This window comes from Bradysia coprophila, unplaced genomic scaffold (genome assembly GCF_014529535.1).
Source record: "Bradysia coprophila strain Holo2 unplaced genomic scaffold, BU_Bcop_v1 contig_151, whole genome shotgun sequence".
NCBI lineage: Eukaryota > Metazoa > Arthropoda > Insecta > Diptera > Sciaridae > Bradysia > Bradysia coprophila.
In genome coordinates this window covers 7,001,874-7,021,072 of record NW_023503423.1, presented here as the reverse complement: position 1 = coordinate 7,021,072, position 19,199 = coordinate 7,001,874, and the positions used below count along the sequence as shown (strand labels likewise).

The following is a 19,199-nucleotide window of genomic DNA, read 5'->3' as shown; positions in this document are numbered from 1 at the left end:
TTGGTTGTGGAAAATTTGACGATTTTTTTTAGCAATTTTTCGCTTTTGTTTGTTGTAAGTTATCGTATTCGAAGTTATCTTAATGTCAATAAGCTTAGTACAAAGAAGAAACTTAACTGCAACGAGCTTAAACCATGAATGAGTTTGTATCAACAAAACGGCACAATTCATAAAAGAAAAACATGAATGAGTCGTAACGCATCCGTAGTTTTTACAATATTGACCAATCAACATATCAGTTCTTGATTTGCTTTTCAGATCAAACTTTAATTCCATTAACAAAATGAAAAAGAAACTAAAATGCAACAACCGTCAACGATAAAACAAAAACACAAATTCGTCAACGATATTTTCTAGTATTTTAATCGCAATGAGATATCATATACCGCACACTGTATACTGTTCAACTCAATGTTATGATTTTTTTGAGACTGAGTAATTGCAGCATTATATCAAAACTTTGCTGACAGATAAGAAATAACACTTCTGCGACAGGTTATATTGGGACTAATGTTAAGGGTTATCTCAAACAGATGCTAAATGCAGCTTAAATGAAGTGTGTGACCACTACTGCCTATTTAATTTTAATGGAAATCTCTCGTAATGTAATCTATTTCGAAGATGAACCCCCGTTCATCTTAAAAAAAAAAACCTTTTCATTTCAAGTGGACCAAAAACGTCACATTCTCTCTCCGTCCTTAGACATTTTCACCATGAAAGGGAAGAAAGATTGCATCAGGCGTCATACTATTTAATAAGAATTAAGGATGTCTCATTAACGACTTTTATGAAAAATGCAATTTTATTCATAAAGCGCCGTTGACAATAGGCTCACGATTAAAAAAAAGCTTCTGTTGACATTATCATCCAATTTGAAAAGTAGCTAAGTCGATGAAATTCCATTTTTATTATAATTCGCTAATTTGACACGTCCGGTTTCTGAATTTAATTAAAAGTGTTTCGAACATATTTCTGAGATTGAAAATTTGATTTTCTGGAGACATTGTTCCTTCTACTCTTTCTGTTGAACGAACGGAAATTTTTCGCATAGCTTTTATTGATACTCTTGCTTCTCAAATCGATATTTCTTGAATAACTGCAGTTTATAAATATATTCCCTTTTGTATACGGTAGGCGTACAGTACCCTTGAATTTATTGTGATAAGAACGCAAAAAACATTCTGAATTGAATTGCACAGAAAATTATTTATTTTTATTTAATTTTTATGTCAATGAACAACATTTGACCCAATGTGCCGATTAATTGAATTAATTTGCTGTCGTAAGCAACTATACATAAGTTATGGGGTCCTTAACATGATTCAGGTACGAATATGAAAACCCCGGCTTCGCTCGGGATTGCTATAATTTCAAAATATTTAAATATCGTCTCTCATCAAAAATAATAGTATTTTACATGCTACATGAGTAGAAAACTGTACTTTTCATGTTTCAGCCACTATTTTCAACGCTCTCCTAAAATACATTACTTAACTCGGGATAAAAATAAAAAGTCTCGTTTTCCTGTGTTTATTGACCTCGGCTACGCCTCGGATCAACAAAATTCACACAAAAACTCTACTTTTCATCTTTTTATCACTACTCATGTAAAATACTATTTCGAAAATATATTTAACCGGGCGATGTAAATAACTCAAGTGCGTTGAGACCATTTTATTGTCACTTTGCTTTGGGCTGCAAAAATGGTGAAACAAATTGATGTGTTTGTTTCGTGGCTTGATTTTCCAAATGATTCTAATAATTTTGCATCTTTCATCTGATTCTCTTTCGTATCATTATTCTTGTGATTCTCTGATTTTTTGGATCACTTTGTGATTATTTCTACCTTATGACGAGATTCTCCAGATTCGTTTACCCCTCGGTATTGGGTTGAAAAGAATTCCGGTAACTTTTGTATGTAACTTCTTTATCCTTTATCCCCCACCAACGAACAGTAAGAAAAATGGTAAGTTAGACATCAATTGTATCGGAATCCGCTAATTACTTCCCTCTTTTCATATTCATGTTTTGTTGCACGTTTTAATCGACGATTGTATACAACAAGAATTAACTGTGTTTTATTGATAAATATTAATTCATTTCTAGAACATTCTCCTTTTATTATCTATATATTCATCCATGTGAAATGTAATTCTAGTTAAGAAGCTAGTATTTTGCTGGGTTAAAGAAATGCTAATGCACATGCACAACATTTGACGAATAGATTTGTGCAGTTGGTTTGCGTATTGTACACTTCTTATCTGAAAAGGAAGCATTCTGTAAGCTTACAAAAAAGAAATGTGTCTGTGTCTATACGACAGAATGGACTACTTTACAATATTCAATTTTAATTGACCCAATAATTTAGTTATTAGTATTTTGTCGCCATAAGGATTGTGTGCACAAAATGATAACGAAAACTATTTTTAGTTGTTTGTAAACATGAAGACTCTCTATGAAAGTGAAGCATCTTTGCAAATATAAAAATATTTGCTTTTCGTATTATAACTGTATAATTGAATTTAATTTCCACAAATATTACGTTTCAATGCGTTTTAATTGGAAAAATAATAACAATCTAACAGATTCAATAAGAAATTGATTGCAACGCGACACCATCAATAAACACAGCGTTGTTTTGGAGAGAGGGGGAAGGGGGAAACAACGCGGATAAAGCAGTGTCGATAGGTTTCTTCCATCGTACGGTAAAAACGAATTTTGACTGGCCGAAAACAACCGACCGTCATCCACAGAAGCAAACATAACCACACTTAAACAAATTTGTTCGTTAAAATCAAGGTTCTGAAAGAACAGGTCAAGACACTTACGAAGGCGGGTGAAACACAAATCTTGACAATTCAGACATGTGTATTGTTTAAAAAGTCAACTTGAAAACAATTTTTTTTTTGTTAAGTTGAAATTGTCATATAAAATTTTCCAAACCAAGTTGGCGCTACAGGAAAATTTTGATCACACCGCCTTCGTGATCAACTCAATTTAACAATAGATAAATGTTGGAATAACCCAGGTATCAATCATCAATATTTATCCTTTCTGTATGAATAGACTCGACCCTCTGGAGTCTGCTAATTTGGCATATTTTTCTTTCTGTTCGACATTGTGAAACTTCGACAGTCAATCTTCATTAAATGCCCGTCAAAACTTTGTCGATGTAAGCTTTACATTGCAGATAATTCCCGTCGTAATTGCGCTACAAATTCAAAATGGAACGTGCGAAGGTTTCTACGTGCACTGCACTATATTTTACGCAGCATAGAAACGCAGATAATTTGAACTGTTGAACTGGCCATAGGTGTGATTTTGAATTTTAAAACGTCACTTCGATAATTTTCCATCTGTCAAAGTGATGTTGACTTTTCATACTAAATTACACAAATAGTCGCAGCAATGCCCCCCTAGCAACCTAACTATATTAATAAAGGTGGTAAAAATACAACGTAGCCTTTGCAATTTACATGTAAAATCAGAAATTATTCAACAGTGTATGATTCTACAAACACAGGAATAAGTTGGTATCATTGATAATCCTAATCCATTAGGAATAAGGTCGTATTTTGACAGCGTCAAAACGAAGTTTGCTGGAGCATTACTGTTAAATTTACTGGTAAATGTTTTTTGCTCCCGGATGTATTAAAATCCAACGCTTTTCGTACAATTAAAATATCAGGTTGTTACAACCGTCTAGTGTATCCAACGCAATTAAATAGTACATTTCTGTCTTGCCATCAAGCCAGTACAACAGTTTGCTGTTTTACGACCGGAAAATGCGGCATTAATGTCTTGCTCAAAACCGGTTTCGAGCGTAACAGTAATGACGCATTTTCTGGCTGAAGATGACACACATACCAGACCGACCAGGAGAGGGATTACGACATCAGTTCTCTTTTCTCTATTCAATCAAAACTCTACCGATAGAAGAGAACGACTCACTATCTCATTGAAAGATGTCGCAGCAACAAAACCAATGTCGTAAATTGTGTCAACCACTCGTCAAAAGCAAATCATGTGAATATGATGAATGATCAAGAAGGCAAAGAAAGCGTACAGTTCAAAGGAAAAGTCAGTCGCAATTGTAAGATGGAAGATCAATAAAGTGAAAAGAGTCAGCAGCCTCAAATTGATTGTTTCATTGTAGTGAGTAGAAATTATGACAAGCAATGTCATCAGAAAAATAGCACATGAACTCAGGACTCTGCAACAGCAATTATTTTTTTTGATACCAACATCGAAAGTTGATACTTTCGCCCTCGAAATCCGGGGCGAAAGTAAAAAAATGCAAGTTATGTGTTTGAGCGGGGAGAAAGAAAGAATACATAAAGCGAAAGTCAATATACATAATGCGAAAGTCGACTACATAATGTAATAGTCGACTCTTGTCAATAAGTGTACTGCGATCAAAATTGAAATAAAGCGTGCGCCAGTGCTCTTATTGAAATTAACATACGAAGTTGATACTTTTTGTTGCTGAATGATTTGTTAGTTATTTGTTAATTTTTGTGTGTGTTGTTGTTGTGATGGCTAAATAATTAAATTTTTGACCCCTGGACCCCCGCATTTTCTGGTTAAATGCCTTCATATTTCAACATTTTGTTCTGCTGTTTGCGATACGTATCAACTTTCGATGTTGGTATCAAAAAAAATAGTATGAACGACTCGGGGCAAAAGTAAAAAAATTCAACCTGTGCGATTGAGGCCCTTGCCTTCGGCGCGGGCATCAACTCTCGCACACGCGTGTTGAATTTTTTTACTTTCGCCCCTTGTCATTCAATGTACTATTTAAATCGGTCCTATGTCGGCTTGGCGATAAGAGTCTTAAAAAAGGATTTCATGAAACGGCAGCAAACGTTTTTGTGCCACCGAGAATTGAAATACGCCTCTTTTCAGCACTCATTTTAGTGTTGTAAAGTGACTTATTTCAGCAAACGTTTGATGGGATATTTCAACACTCAAAGCAGTGTTGTAATCTAATTTGTATGAGTTATTACAGCATTCGTTTTAGAAAATGCAAAGCAATGTGATCGATCAAATTTGAAGAGTGATTGTTTGCCATGAAAATTATGATTTTTTGGGCATTTGTCTATTTCAATTCTCGGTTGGCACAAAGCATGATGTGGTACACGTATTGTAATGAGATTTTTTCAGCACACGACCCAATTTTCCTTACTCGCTCCGCTCGTGCTGAAAAAATCAACATAGTAATCAACATATGTTGTAACACAACATACTATTTCAAACCCTTATCCCCAAGCCGATATAGGGCCGATTGAAAAGCTGATTACTGTTCCGGAGTCCTGAGATCATGTGATACACGATGGCATTTTATTTGACTAAAATCCGTCGAGTAAAAAATTAATTATTTTTTTGATGACATAGATCGAGTCGAAGGTTATTCGAAATGTCAAAAATCATCCACAGAGAACCCTAACCTCAACGTATGTGCAGTGAAAATGAGCAGGCACTTCGCTCATGTTTGAAAATAGAAACAAATGTTTTAATGGTTTTCATGGTTTTCTTGCGAAATAATGAACACTTACGCATACAAGAAACAATCATAATTTCACCTTTTATACATTAGAAATCTATTAAATCAAACGTTTTTGTAGATTCGGAAAAAACATAAAATTAAACGGCATCTCAATAATTTCAATTTTTTTCACCGAGTTGAGGTTAGGGTTCTCAATGGATGACAGTGCAGCTGTCAGTGTTCGGATTTACAGTTACTCGGACTTGATTTATTGGTGATTGGTTTTGTTGCAGCGACATCTTTCAATGAGATAATGAATCGTTATCTATCGGTAGAGTTTTGATTGAATAGAGAAAAGAGAACTGATGTCGTAATAGCTCTCCAGGTATAAATAGCATCTACAATAATATCTGGGTGCAAATAGTCACTTCGTAAGAAAAATTACAAAGAAACGATACTGGCTGGGTGCAACTGGCGGCAAGTATTATTATCATTATCAATGAAAAAACGACATAGGAATTTGGAGAAGTCATAGACGCTAACATTTGTTTGCTAGACTATTATCAAATATCCGAAATTCGAAGCACATGCCTGACCTAACGTTATTAACAAAAGTAAAATCAACAGAATTTTAATCTTAAATCATATTTGCTCAAAAACGTTTTAACTGCGTCTCACTAACAATTACTGATGCATCTCAATCTGTAAATTAGATGCATTTCGAAAAACGATAGAGAAAATGTCAACTCTGAACTTTGATCAAAACAGAGAAGCAATAATTATTGAAAAAGAATCTTCTATCTAGAACGCTCAATTGAATGGTCCATTAGAGGGAGCTAGATGCATTACTCTTAATATGTTAATGAAATATTTGGAACAGGGTGACTTTTAGTCGACCAATAGTGTCTGGACGCTGACGTATCATGAATAAAAGCATAAACTTGATCATGGTCATGACAAATGGTTAAATTATTCTCAAAAATGCTATAAGCTACATGGTGCATGTCTAAAGATACCAAAGTTCAGATAAGAAATGTTGAACAAATATGCATGCAATGCGAATGGGACATCATAAAGTTATGACGCATCCTATTTACGATCACCAATAATATCAATCAGAGCTATTGTCAATTTAGAAAAGAAAAGAGAATATTCGGTAGTACTTCAGTGACGAACTGTCGTAGAATAAATCAGTTTCAATCGGGGACTAAGAGTGTCTAGATCGGTCTGCAGCAAAATTGGTACTACGCATGTCATTAATTTGTGAGATTTTCTTGAGTGTTTGAATTCTTTTTCTTGCAATTTTTAATGTTTTTACGTTGTCGTCGGTCGTAATTATTATTTTTTGTAATTTTTTTTTTAATGTTTCGCTTTGGATACTGTTTTGTGTCAAAATTGCAATTGTTTTGATGACGTTCAATTCAATATGAATCATGCACAATGAATAACCGGAAATTTTTCTTTGAAATGTATTTGATATTCAATTATCTATCGAATTTTTCAACCTGAACAATTTAATCGTCGAGAAAACAGTGACTTGAAGAAACACACGTCGTCGCACCGAAAATGCATTATCGCTAAAGTGGAAAGAACAAGATAGAGTAATACAATCCAACTAGAAATTGCATAAATTCGCACAACGATCGATTTTGAGTCGAGAATTCAGCAAATCATATCGATAGAGTTTACTAGATTCGGAAAAACTCGATGTGATATTAAGTTAACGGAATCGAAATTAAAGGACTGGGACATAAATTAGAAAATTTAATTTTTTTTTAAGTTAGAGTTCTGTGATTTAGTGCACGATAAAATGTTCTCTTTGAATTTTACCAAAAGGCAATGGTTGACACTATTCGTGATTGGATTAGCTGATTTCTGTAATGCAGTTTGTGTTAGTTTACAGGCTCCGTTTTTTCCACAAGAGGTAAGACACTCCACATTCCAATTATGCTTCTGAATCAATCAATAGTTATTTACACATCTGTGGTGGACGGTATATTTTAGGCAATTTCGCCAGAACGAAGTCCACAACAGATGCGGATACAACTTTTCACGTAAGGGGCCAAGAACCCGAGAAAATTTCTGCAAAACCACCGTTTTCGGCCCCGACACATGAAAAGCTCATTATAATGTTACAGACAGAGTGTCTGCCCTATCAATCAATGGGCATTTTAGTGATAACTTTTGAGTGTAGAAAAAGTACCGAGGGATTTTAAGGTGGACCATAGACTCCGTCGGAGCTCTTTTTTAGATGCCTGTTCTTTATATGCCTATACGGTACTGAGCCTGGGCTACTCCAAATTAGCCGTCCTTTTATTTTTATCTTCGTTTAGTTTGGTGAGTCGAGTGTAGAGTCCAAATGTCGAAAAATTCAAAATTATGATGTCGCTACAGATCTATTTAAAGTAATAGAAAGAGCGCTATTTAACCAAAAACCACATTTTTTGATGAACTTGGGAAGCGATATGTCGCATCTGGTGAATGTTCATGTGTAGATCAGTCGCATGGGGTCACATGTTGGATATCATTTAAAAGCTAGGCGTAGCTTCTATCAGGGCTGGTTTAAACATAAACATTTATCAGGTTCGTTTCTACGTTTCATCACAATGTTCGGCTTTTGTTCCAATATTCTCTATGCCATTTTTCAACAACCGCTGAGGATATTTGAGATAACTGCTTTTAATCGTTTATCCTGGACAGTGCCTGTCGTATGACAATAATTTTGATATAAAAACTATCAATTTTTAGACTGTTTGACTAAGCCAAGCTAAGATAAAAATAAACGGAGGATTCGGGCATAAAGCGAACATCAAGGTCCGACGGAATCTGGTCCACTTCCAAAAAATCATCTCCCTGAAATTTTTACAGCTAAATCTCGACAGAGGACTCCGTAGATACGTTGCTCTTTTAAAAATAATTGGCATCACATAAACAAAACTCACGCTCAACATGAGTGGGCTTCGGCTTTTCAAAATATTTTTCTAACCTATCACCCCCCACATTTCACTTTTCATTTCATTGATACAAATTATCGACGGAAGTTGAAGTAGAATTGACTGTAGCTGTTTTCAAGCATAAACAGTTCAAATATCGAATTGCTTTCAACTGGTCATTCAAAATTGGTTTACAATTTTCAGGCGGAGAAGAAAGGAGCCACCGCAACAGAATATGGACTCGTATTCGGAGTATTCGAATTAGTTGTATTTGTTATATCTCCAGTTTATGGACAATATCTTAATCGCATAGGACCGAAAGTATTATTTAATGGAGGAATATTTACCACTGCCGCTTCAGCTATCTGCTTTGGACTTCTCGACAGAGTCCAAGTACGTAAATCGCTTATTCTGTTCGTTTCATAGACGAAAGAATAATTCAAATTTAATTTTAAAAGGGACACACCAGTTTCGTAGCTCTGGCATTTACAATACGAATCGTCGAAGCTCTAGGAAATGCTGCATTTTTGACAGCTTCCTTTGCCATCATTGCCAAAGAGTTCCCGAACAATGTTGGCACCACTTTTGTGAGTTAAATCACTGCAACAATTCAGTCTAGATTGTTTGCTAATTGTCTCGTCACTCACAGGCTTCGTTAGAAACATTTTTCGGATTAGGATTGATCGTTGGACCGATGGTCGGAGGTACATTATACTCGGTGGGTGGATATTTCTTGCCGTTTGTTGTCCTTGGATCTGCCCTATTTGTAACAGCCTTGTTAACGGCGTGTGTGCTGCCGAAACATCCGCATGCATGCGATGCTGGACAAGCTGGACGTATGTAGAAATTTTGACGAGCGTTTTGGTGGCAACTAAATTTTCGCTTTAAAAATTTCAGCAAACCTCAAAACGGTTCTGAAAATACCGGGAGTGGTAGTATGTGCTGTTGGAATTTGTGCAACAAGCGCGTCTATTGGATTTTTAAGCGCCACCTTAGAACCGCATTTACGACAATTCGACCTAGGACCGATATTGTTAGGTATGTTGAAAAAGAACGATCGACGATAAATGATGGGTTGAAAGTAAGACGCTAAACCATTTTGAAATTCTAGGAATGATTTTCGTGATAAATGGAGGAATATATGCGCTGGCTGCACCAATTTGTGGTTTGTTGGTCGATAGATTTATAAATCCGAAAATATCATCGTGCATGGGAAGCATATTCATAGCAGCCGGATTCTGTTTAGTTGGACCCATCTCGTTCTTGCCGATGGAAACGTTAGCTAATGCAACAATTTTCTTAGTTGAACGTAAACTAAATCCGAATGTTTCAGGAAACTCGGTACAGTTATTGCCGGATTAGTGCTGCATGGTCTCGGTATTGCCTCTCAACTGGTAGCTAGTTTTTCCGATGCTTTGCGTACGTCGATACAACACGGTCTACCCGATAATATCGAAACGTATGGTTTGATATCTGGCCTTTGGACATCCACATTCGCTTTGGGAGCGTTTATTGGACCGTCAGTGAGTGGTGCGCTGTACGATTCAATTGGTTTCCGTGAGTCAACCATTTTTATTGTCGGTAAGTTATCTGAAGAGGTCGAGTCTCACGGTTTTCGTGTAAATTAAAACCATTTTGTTTTGAAGGTCTGCATGCACTAGTGGCTGTAATGATCGCGATATTCTTAATAATTGAAAAACGACAGGCCAATCCGTACAAAGAGTTGAACCCTTCGGAATCTTTACTTAAGAGCCGAGACAGCCTTTTCTTCAGCAACAGCAGTTTGGATAAAAGGTAAAAATAAAATGAGAACAATTCGAGCGAATAATCAATGACTGCATGTACATGTACTGGCTGTGTTACACTTCATCTGAGTTTTCCGAAGCAAATATTTAATCAACTAAAATTTCAGCCTGAAGAGCCACCGTGGATCCATTACAATTGATCAAACTGGTCCAGGAGCACTCAGCAATTTGATGATGTGCAACAGTTACAACAACAAACAATGTCAATGGTCAAGGTAAGAACGATATAACATCCAATAAATGTTCACTAATTGTGGGTTAGATAGGTCTGAGTACAAAACACTATGTCGGCCTTAGCATCTAGTCGGTCGCGGGCAAAAAAATTAAAAATGTCGAGACTGCATTGCTCTCGATCCCGGAATTTTATTTTTATTTTATTTTTGCTTCGATCGGCTAGTGGCTTTAGCAAACATGATTGGAATCGACGGAGTAGTGTTTCATACTCAGCTGTCTAACTATCTACCCCATTACGCCACTGTTGTCTAGTGTCTAGTTCAATTCAATCGTGTAACTGGCTTTGAGCACTACCTTTTAACATTGTGCATGCTTAGAAGCTTCTTGATGTTGTGGGACACATTATTGTCGATCCATCTGTGTAAACATTTTCAAGCGATTTATTCGCCTTAATCACTTGACACTGTGTCAAAGAAAGGAGATAATTAAAGACGTTGTGCGTATTACGTGCAACCAATCGTCAACGATACTGTGTGCAACACTGTGCAATTTTTTGTGATAACAAAGAAAAACATTTTTTTTCGTTCTTTTCAGTCGATGCGAACGACATGATACATTGGGTCAATACTACGGAAGTGTTGACATGCGACCAGGACACATCGAAACTCTTGCATAGATTTAAATGAGCGTGCCGTTAGTGTATCTTTTGTTCGATCATAATTGTAAGTAATATTACCGGAAATAAGACTATTGCCACAACTAGAATCTCACTTTAAGCCCGCCCTCTCGTGTCATCTTTTTATTGTTTTTTTTAGTGTTATCAATCAAATAGTAATTTTCTTTCCCACATTCGGTACTCAATTTTATTGTTTTGTTTTGAAGCCGAGAGTTATCTTTTGTTGTTTTTTTTTCATCTTTTCTTTATTTTCTAAGATAATTTTAGTTAATTTTTGTCGTTGGATTAAGATTCTCACCTACCAGCTTAGGTATAATGTGTCACACTAAGGAATATATTTTCTCCAATTTATTTAAAAACAAAATCTTTGTACTGATTAATTTACACAATAAACGTAAAAATAAATGAATCCAGACTTTAATTACGCTAAATCGCCCGAAGAAAACATGCAAAACAACGGGTCTCCAATTCATTAATTGCATTTCTAGGAAAGTTCATTCATTCTTCAATGTAATAGAAATCGTTGCTATAACAAAATTGTTTTTCATAAACGCCCAGATTCAAGTGGAAAGGTAAAGACAAAGACAAGTTCGTGACGCCATGGTAGTACGATGTCGTAACGCAAGTCCTATATACTAAAAAAATCTAAAAATAATCAGTTACGTCTTTGTTGGAACTTTTTATTTCGATGAGGGTTGTAGCCCAAGGAAAATGAGTTTTATGAAGTAATTATATAAGGGAAGAATTTATATTGATAATTCTAAAAATAAGATTTGATTACTTGAAATTATTAACTGACCACTGGAAAAAAGAAACTGATCGCTGACACTTTTTCAAAATTATCACAACAAAATAAGATTCTACAGACCAAAAATAAGAAGTGATCCCATGTACCACTTACCATCCGAAAAATAAAATTTGATCCCCAAAAATAAAGAATTTGATCGCAAGAAATAAAGAATATGATCACAAGAGCACACTATGATTGAAAAGTGTAGGAAATTTTATGTTAAATGTAACCATCATTCTTTGTAGGCAGTATAAAATTAGTCATTCTCAACTAATTTCAAAATATTTTTTTAAATTCATTATTCCAACAATCAAACAAAATATTTTACAACTCCCATACTCTTGTGAAGTTTGCGGCCAGAGCGAAACGAGGGCCGTAATTCTCACGAGTCGTGATAATTTTATGGGACATATATTCGACCGATAGAAAAATTCAATTTTACCGATAGAAAATAATAAAATACCGATAGAAATGTGGTACATGTCGCTGGCACCTCTTCAGTAAATCAGTAAAAAAAAGGCTTTCCTTCGCACTTTGTCGATTTTGGAAATATAAAGCAAAGGCGTTTCGTTCCTAGGGACTCCATCCTTCAACGAAATGTAATGAGAAGGCGTTTTGTTCGCTCCTAGGGAATTCATCCTTCTACGAAATGTAATGCAAAGGCGTTGTGTTCATTCCTAGTGAATTCATCCTTTTACAAAACTTAATGAGAAGGCGTTTTGTTCGTTCCTAGGGAATTCATCCTTCTACGAAATGTAACTTAGAGACGTTTCGTCAATTCTTCACTTTTGTCGCTTTCTGAATCGTCGAAAAAAATCGACAAAAGTGAAGAAACGACAAAAAAAAATTAAATTAACTTATCGGTCGTTTATTACCATCCAAATTTTATTCACGATTGAAGGTTTTGTAAATTTAGTAAGCACCGGGGGACTTCCTTTTTTGTACAAAACTGTAAGAGAAGAACATCTATCGCGTTTTTTATTTTTTTACCAAAGTGAAAGAGTCCTCTCATCGTTCCACATTCGTAAAACTTCGCATCTACTCTGATTAAATTTGACAAAATGGCAATCAAACAGAATAATAGATAGCATATCCTTATTTCTTGCAATCAAATTCTTTATTTTTTGTGATCAATTCATTACTTTCTTCTGTCAAGCTCCATATTTTTTACTATCAATTATTTGTGTTCTGCTTTCAAGTTCTATTTTTTTGTGATCAATTCCTTATTTCTTGTAATCATTTCATATTTTGAGGCAATCATATGTTAGTTGTAAAACTGCATAAATTTAGCGATCAAATTCTTATTTTCTTATGATCAAATTTTATTTTTATTGCGATCAGGAAGACATTGCGATCAATTCTTTATTTTTTGCGATCGTTTCTTATTAAATATCGATCACTTTAATTACATGCCATTATATAACTATTACTTGCTACACCCCAGGGAAATGATTTTATTAATTATTATGTGGTAGGAGGGGTAATGAGATCGTTAGACGTCTGTACATAACACGAACGAGCGTTAGTTAGTGTGTGTGTGTTATGTACAGAAGTGTAACGATCGAGTGTAGCCCTACTACCACATATATATGATTTTATCGTTCCGGGGTGAGTATGTCATACATAAACGAAAACTGGAAAATATACTGATACACACATGCACACACACATTGTGCAAAACAAAAAGTGTCAACAAATCAATTTCATTCGAAGTATCAGGTAGCCGAATCGGTTAGAGCGCGTCACTTTTATGCGAAGGTCTTGGGTTCGCTCCTCGTCAAATTTCAAATCCCTTCAAATTAATTTCATTTTCAATCGAAACGATATCTGTTTCGATGTATGACTAAACAAAACGTGTTCTTACGTTGTACATGTACATACATGTGGATCACATCGAGTTTTCAAAGGTTTGTATCTATTAATCCGATTGAAAAACTAATAACGTTACAGAAGTCCTGAGATCACGCACGACACACTACACACTACGCCATGAGTCGTACACGTTATGTACTTTTCGAATTGAATCACATTAGCCGCGAGAATCCATCTAGCAATTTAGCAATTCGTATGTATTCGAAGACTCAGTGGTCGAATGGTTAGCACTGCTTGTTTTCACGCAAAGTTTCCGATTTCGGTTCTCGTTGGGGTCAGGATTTTTTTCCGAGTTTCATTCATATATGCGAATGCAACACAACAATTGAACAGTTTAGACATGTATCCATATAAAGCTTGTATATAGAACCGTTTAATGTATGACATACTCACTCCGGAACGATAATAGTACATTACTGCTATAAGGCTATATATAAGAGACGTGTACGTACACGAGAGCTTGCACGAGTATTAGTACGAGTCTCTTATATCAGTGAGGTATTTTATCGCAGTGTGCAAACATCTCTTTTATCGCATACGGTGTGTGTGTATTGCGCGCTATATACACGACGTACATAAGACTAAACAAGTTTACCCTAGAGAGCTAAAGGTTTTGCAAGCAAAATTATATTGCTAGAAAAAGATATGTTTGCCTACTGCAATAAAATACGTCACTTATATAAGGCTGTATATAAGAGACTCGTACTAATACTTTCGCAAGCGCTCGTATACGTATACGTCTCTTATATACAGCCTTATAGCAGTAATGTACTAATAAGTCTATATGTCACTGTCACATGTTTATACGAAAGATTTAGTACTAGAACATTGTTTAAGTATGAGTGACTGGTGAAATTTTAAGAACTGTACTGCAGCAATCTCAAAAGTCCTGAATACAAATAAAAAAACAAGAAAAAAACTTACAATCGCCAAATTTTACAGAAATGAAGTGGTTAAAGCGGTGCGGTGGGTTAGAAAAAATCTATTATCCTTCTTTGTCATTTGAGTGCAGAAATGCACTGACAAAAAAGAGTTGAAAATCTTCCTGTTGTAGGTAACTTTGTCTCCTGTTAATCTATATTATCTGCTGCAGCTGTATGGAGAGCTACAGTTGTGGCAGGTATTGTAGGTGGCTAGGAGATAAAACTACCTTCTACCTCATGTTAAAATTCTTTGAAGTACCATCGAACATACATTTCTTATTCTATACATCTATATCTCAAGGAATCTCTAGCATGAACAGCATTCTTGAGGACAAATGAGTGGTTGGTATATTAACGAAAAAAAACGAGTAACGAGTAAAATAGCATAACTGTATTGGTTTAGACATTGTTATTTTGACTTGTTAGGTTGCATACCTCGCCTTCGCCACACTTGTCAAAATAAAAATCTCCTAAACGGTACGAAATCTTCTATTGTAGACGAAGGAACATCAATTTGCGACGTCACAGTACAAATGTAATGAGCTGTCACACTTTAAAATCCGTTAAGATTCAGCCGAGATATTAGATTAGATATTAGAAAAAACATAAGATTTGTTGAAAAAAAAATACGTCGTTGGTCCAGTTGGTTGGTTTAGCTGTTTACTGAGCTTTTTCAAATCTGATCAAATTCAAAATATATATTTTGAGATATTTTGTAAGTGGAAAAGAGGCTATAGGACTTGTGTCACTTTCAACCCTTTAGCGTTTCCGTACTTTACTGATAGTTTCCTGTAAAAAAATGGGTCACCCGTTAATGAATTCTATGAAAGTTGATTAATTTGTTTTGTAAACGAAATTGTTTGGAATTATAGCTCAAGCGGCAGTGAAAAGGTTACGGGAAAACGTGAAATCGAAAGGTCATTTCACCCTTTCATTTTATAGAATGCTATTTTCACTAAGGTTAACTGTACGGCATATAAGATTTCGCAGAGTGTGTGAGTGAAAGACAGTGATGTTTAAGATATGGTGACCTTTGTTCCTGTTTCAAAAACTAAGCAAGTAGTTCCTTTGCTGTGAACGGAAGAACAAACTAATTTTTCATTGTAATTCTAAGATGACCCGTACCAAAATTATCTCTCTCGACTATCTGGTTTTCAAAGGGTGGTATTTACCATTCACATAAAGTGATTGAGATCGTCCATCGATAATGCAGGTACAGAGGTTGGTACGTTCTTTCGAATGCATAATAGTTAACTGTCCAACTCAGCATCATAATGTTCGAAAATTGCGAACTTTAGATGCCTCTGTTGCATAAATCGTTTTGTATGTGTCTCGGTGCAAAGTTCTTTATTAGGCCGTAACTTGCAATCGATGTCATTAATCATTATGAAACAAGAATCGTATGAAGGTATTTTATCGCATTAGATGTCGATTGTTAACCCGAGGCGAAGCCGAGAATATATTATTATGATGCTCACGGTGTGCCTGAAGCACAACAAAAAATACAAAAACTTTTGGGTCATAAAAAACAACTTTTGTTCGAAGGGTAGAGTGGCGCATTATTTCGAAAAGCGTCCGCTGCGCCACTCTACCATTCGAACAAAAGTTGTTTTTTATGACCCAAAAATGCGAGGGGTGACGCACTTCCATTTAATCCATTAAATCCATTTAATCCATTTAATCCACAAAAAAAATTAGTTTTACCGAAATAATTAGGCTCAGTACCTGAAGAATTTGTAAAGTAATTGCGAAAAATAGATTTGCACGATCCCCAGCTCGTTTAAGTACTCGTGAGGTATAGGAATTTCTTTTTTGTTAAAAATGGTATTAAATTTATTTAATCCATTTAATCCACTTTACACCAAAAACTCCTAAAAGTAGATTTTTTCGCTCTTTAACATTGTAGTATGAGTTGTAGTACGTGATTCGATCAAAATCAACAATTTTTAAGACTTTTACAGTATTTGGTAAAATGAACTTTTTTCCTATTTAATCCATTTAATCCAATTTTTATTCCATTTAATCCATTTAATCCATTAAATCCATTTAATACCATTTAATCCATTTAATCTAGAAGTGAGTCACCCCTCGCAAAAAAGCAAAAATTTGTGATTAAATCTGGTTCAGGCACATCGTGTGCTGAGTGCGAATAAAATTCTTGCAAATCATTTACCGCACTAGTGATCTTCTATCTTTTATTAATAGTTTTGAGGAACAAATATTATCAATCAAATCCTAATAAATACATCGATTTTACGATGTCTATGACATACCAAACAATCACTATTGTGTGGGAATTACACGACAAAGAAAAACTGATTGGTTTGGAAATTGATAATGCATTTAGCATCTATAAACAATGCTCCAAGGTCACACACGAAATACCAATAAAATCACGTAATTACGCAAAACGACATACGCTAATTGGTAAATGCAATGGACACCGAATATTATAAAGTCCAAACCATGTACCAATTCAAACATTCGAATCGAACATATCCATGCAGAATACTAATATGTAAGTTTTGGTGTACAAACGCGACGGGCACAGTGTCTGCCTGCATAATAGTTGATGATCGTTCAAATGTTACAAATTAAAGTCAACAATCGAAGAAACTTATAATGTGATGTCAAGGAAAAGAAAGCTTATGTAAAAACACATTATGGTTTGCTGTCTTCTTGTGAAGCACTAAAACCAATACAAAAAAAAATAATTATTTTTAATAAACGGTCGGAAGGTCAAGTTGAGAAAGATTTTCATTTGGTTTTAGATACAATTTTTTTCTTAGTTTTATCACTCGTGGTTTGATCTTGATCTACATTAACATGAACAACATTTATTTTCAGTAATCGCGTATTCGTTTATTGTCTACTGTAACGAAACATGACCGATGTTTTATGCATATACCTGCCATAGTTATCATTTATATATTAATAAGTAAGAGAATTAAAAAAAAATAGTCGCGTGCTCTATTACATCTGCCAGAGGCGCCGACTAAGCGGAGCAGTAAGAGACACATATTTTGACCTTTTGTCGCATTTCTAATCAAATCATGAACTGTGAAATCAGATGATGTTGCTAATATGTTCAGTTTCTTCATCAGACTTCCTTAGTCTAGTTTCTGTGCTGAGAATCTTTTGTTGACTCCTGCTACTCCTAAAATAAATAAATCCGACGCCCCTGCGTGTTCAAACACATGTTCAATTCAAGGATAACGACTGCCCAAATTATATAGCATTGTTAACTCTAAGAATTTCGTTGGTCGTTAGTAAAATTTGATCTACCTTCAGTCAAGGTCGTTGACACCGGTATACAATCCTGTAACAAATTTTTTATGGTCACATTTTATGGTTTAGCTTGTTTTTTCTGAAGTCAAAGTACGGCGGATTTTGGACATTAACACCAATGCATAAAATGAGCGAGGTCGAATCAACAAAACTGCATGCAATTAAAAAAAAATTGTTGAAAAATTCCACATATTTCCATTGGTAGTCTTCCATCCACCTACCTGAAGACTGGTAGACAAATAAATATTGGATCGCATTCAATTTTCTCACTTTTTTATTTTTGATAGAATAAAACAAAGAATTTCTGAATAAAGAGAGGAGATTAACCGCAGTGCTAAATGTGATAGGTATGAAAGCTAAAATTCTACTCGAATTTCAGGTAAAATATATGAGATGCTGTCGAGATATAATCGAAATTTATATCGTACAAAGCTTTCCCTAAAGGATTTACACTAGGGTATGACAAAACGTGTACGTACTAGTCCAACGCACTCATGCTTAAGTGCGTTGACTAGCCTGATTTTTCTTCAAGTCGAAATGAAAATGTACGGAGTGAGGGCAAAAATGAAGCAGTGATATGTCTTAAACTTTCCTGAAATTCGCAAATCAGAATTTCAGATAGATTAGTCACACACTTGATTTGATTTGTGTAGAGACCTCACACTAAGAGCCTATTTACGGCCAATCAAAAGTGCGGTCTGGACCACCGGCTTAAAGTGACTTCCGAACCACGCCTCAAAGTATGCAAATATTTTCTGAAGAAAGTTACGTGCGTATTGATATCACGCCTAAATGTAGGCTAGAAACATATGTATTTGGGTTATGTCATACGAGTCATTCTGTGCGTACATCCATCAAACCCACTGTAATTTAGTTCCAAACAAAACATTTTTATATTTTATTTCGATGCCGAACGTTATTTGAAGTATTTTTGCATTATATTATGCATGGAAATTTTGCATAATTAATTTTTAATTCAGTAAAGTATCGTGAAAAATTAAGAAAATAAGCAAAGTCAGAAACCTTCGTCAACATGCGTGCAGCCCGCCATCTTTTTATTCAGTCGAAATTGCGAAAATTTACATATAAGACAATCGGGATATTTAGCAAAGATGTACACAAATTGTCCTTCTTCATTTGGCAAAAGACCCTTCTCCATCGGGTTGTACATGTTATGAACACAAAATCAGCTTTATAAAAAAAACTAAAAACTTTTTTGTTATGGTCTAGAATAATTTTTTGCTCATAAATTA

General features: G+C 35.1%; 1 protein-coding gene and 1 long non-coding RNA gene across 2 annotated transcripts; both read left to right on the top strand.

The window, feature by feature from the left end:
* The first annotated feature begins 3,438 nt into the window (after positions 1 to 3,438).
* Positions 3,439 to 3,990, top strand: LOC119074739. Its single transcript, XR_005087241.1, has 2 exons — positions 3,439 to 3,625; positions 3,752 to 3,990. It is a non-coding gene; the product is annotated as an uncharacterized LOC119074739 (long non-coding RNA).
* A 2,018-nt stretch (positions 3,991 to 6,008) lies between these two features.
* LOC119074610 (MFS-type transporter SLC18B1-like) lies at positions 6,009 to 11,482 on the top strand. The gene is made up of 10 exons (XM_037180869.1): positions 6,009 to 7,409; positions 8,623 to 8,811; positions 8,877 to 9,005; positions 9,068 to 9,254; positions 9,316 to 9,456; positions 9,530 to 9,695; positions 9,752 to 9,999; positions 10,065 to 10,212; positions 10,331 to 10,438; positions 10,992 to 11,482. The coding sequence occupies exons 1-10, from the start codon at positions 7,296 to 7,298 to the stop codon at positions 11,071 to 11,073; spliced, it is 1,512 nt and encodes a 503-aa protein (XP_037036764.1). The 5' UTR covers positions 6,009 to 7,295; the 3' UTR covers positions 11,074 to 11,482.
* The last annotated feature ends 7,717 nt before the right edge of the window (positions 11,483 to 19,199 follow it).

Excerpts from the sequence above, each read along its gene's own strand:
- LOC119074610 (XM_037180869.1), top strand. The coding sequence starts at position 7,296 with ATGTTCTCTTTGAATTTTACCAAAAGGCAATGGTTGACACTATTCGTG. Across the intron at positions 9,006-9,067 it reads ACAATGTTGGCACCACTTTT|GCTTCGTTAGAAACATTTTT; the intron begins GTGAGTTAAATC and ends CGTCACTCACAG. Across the intron at positions 9,696-9,751 it reads TCGTTCTTGCCGATGGAAAC|GAAACTCGGTACAGTTATTG; the intron begins GTTAGCTAATGC and ends CGAATGTTTCAG.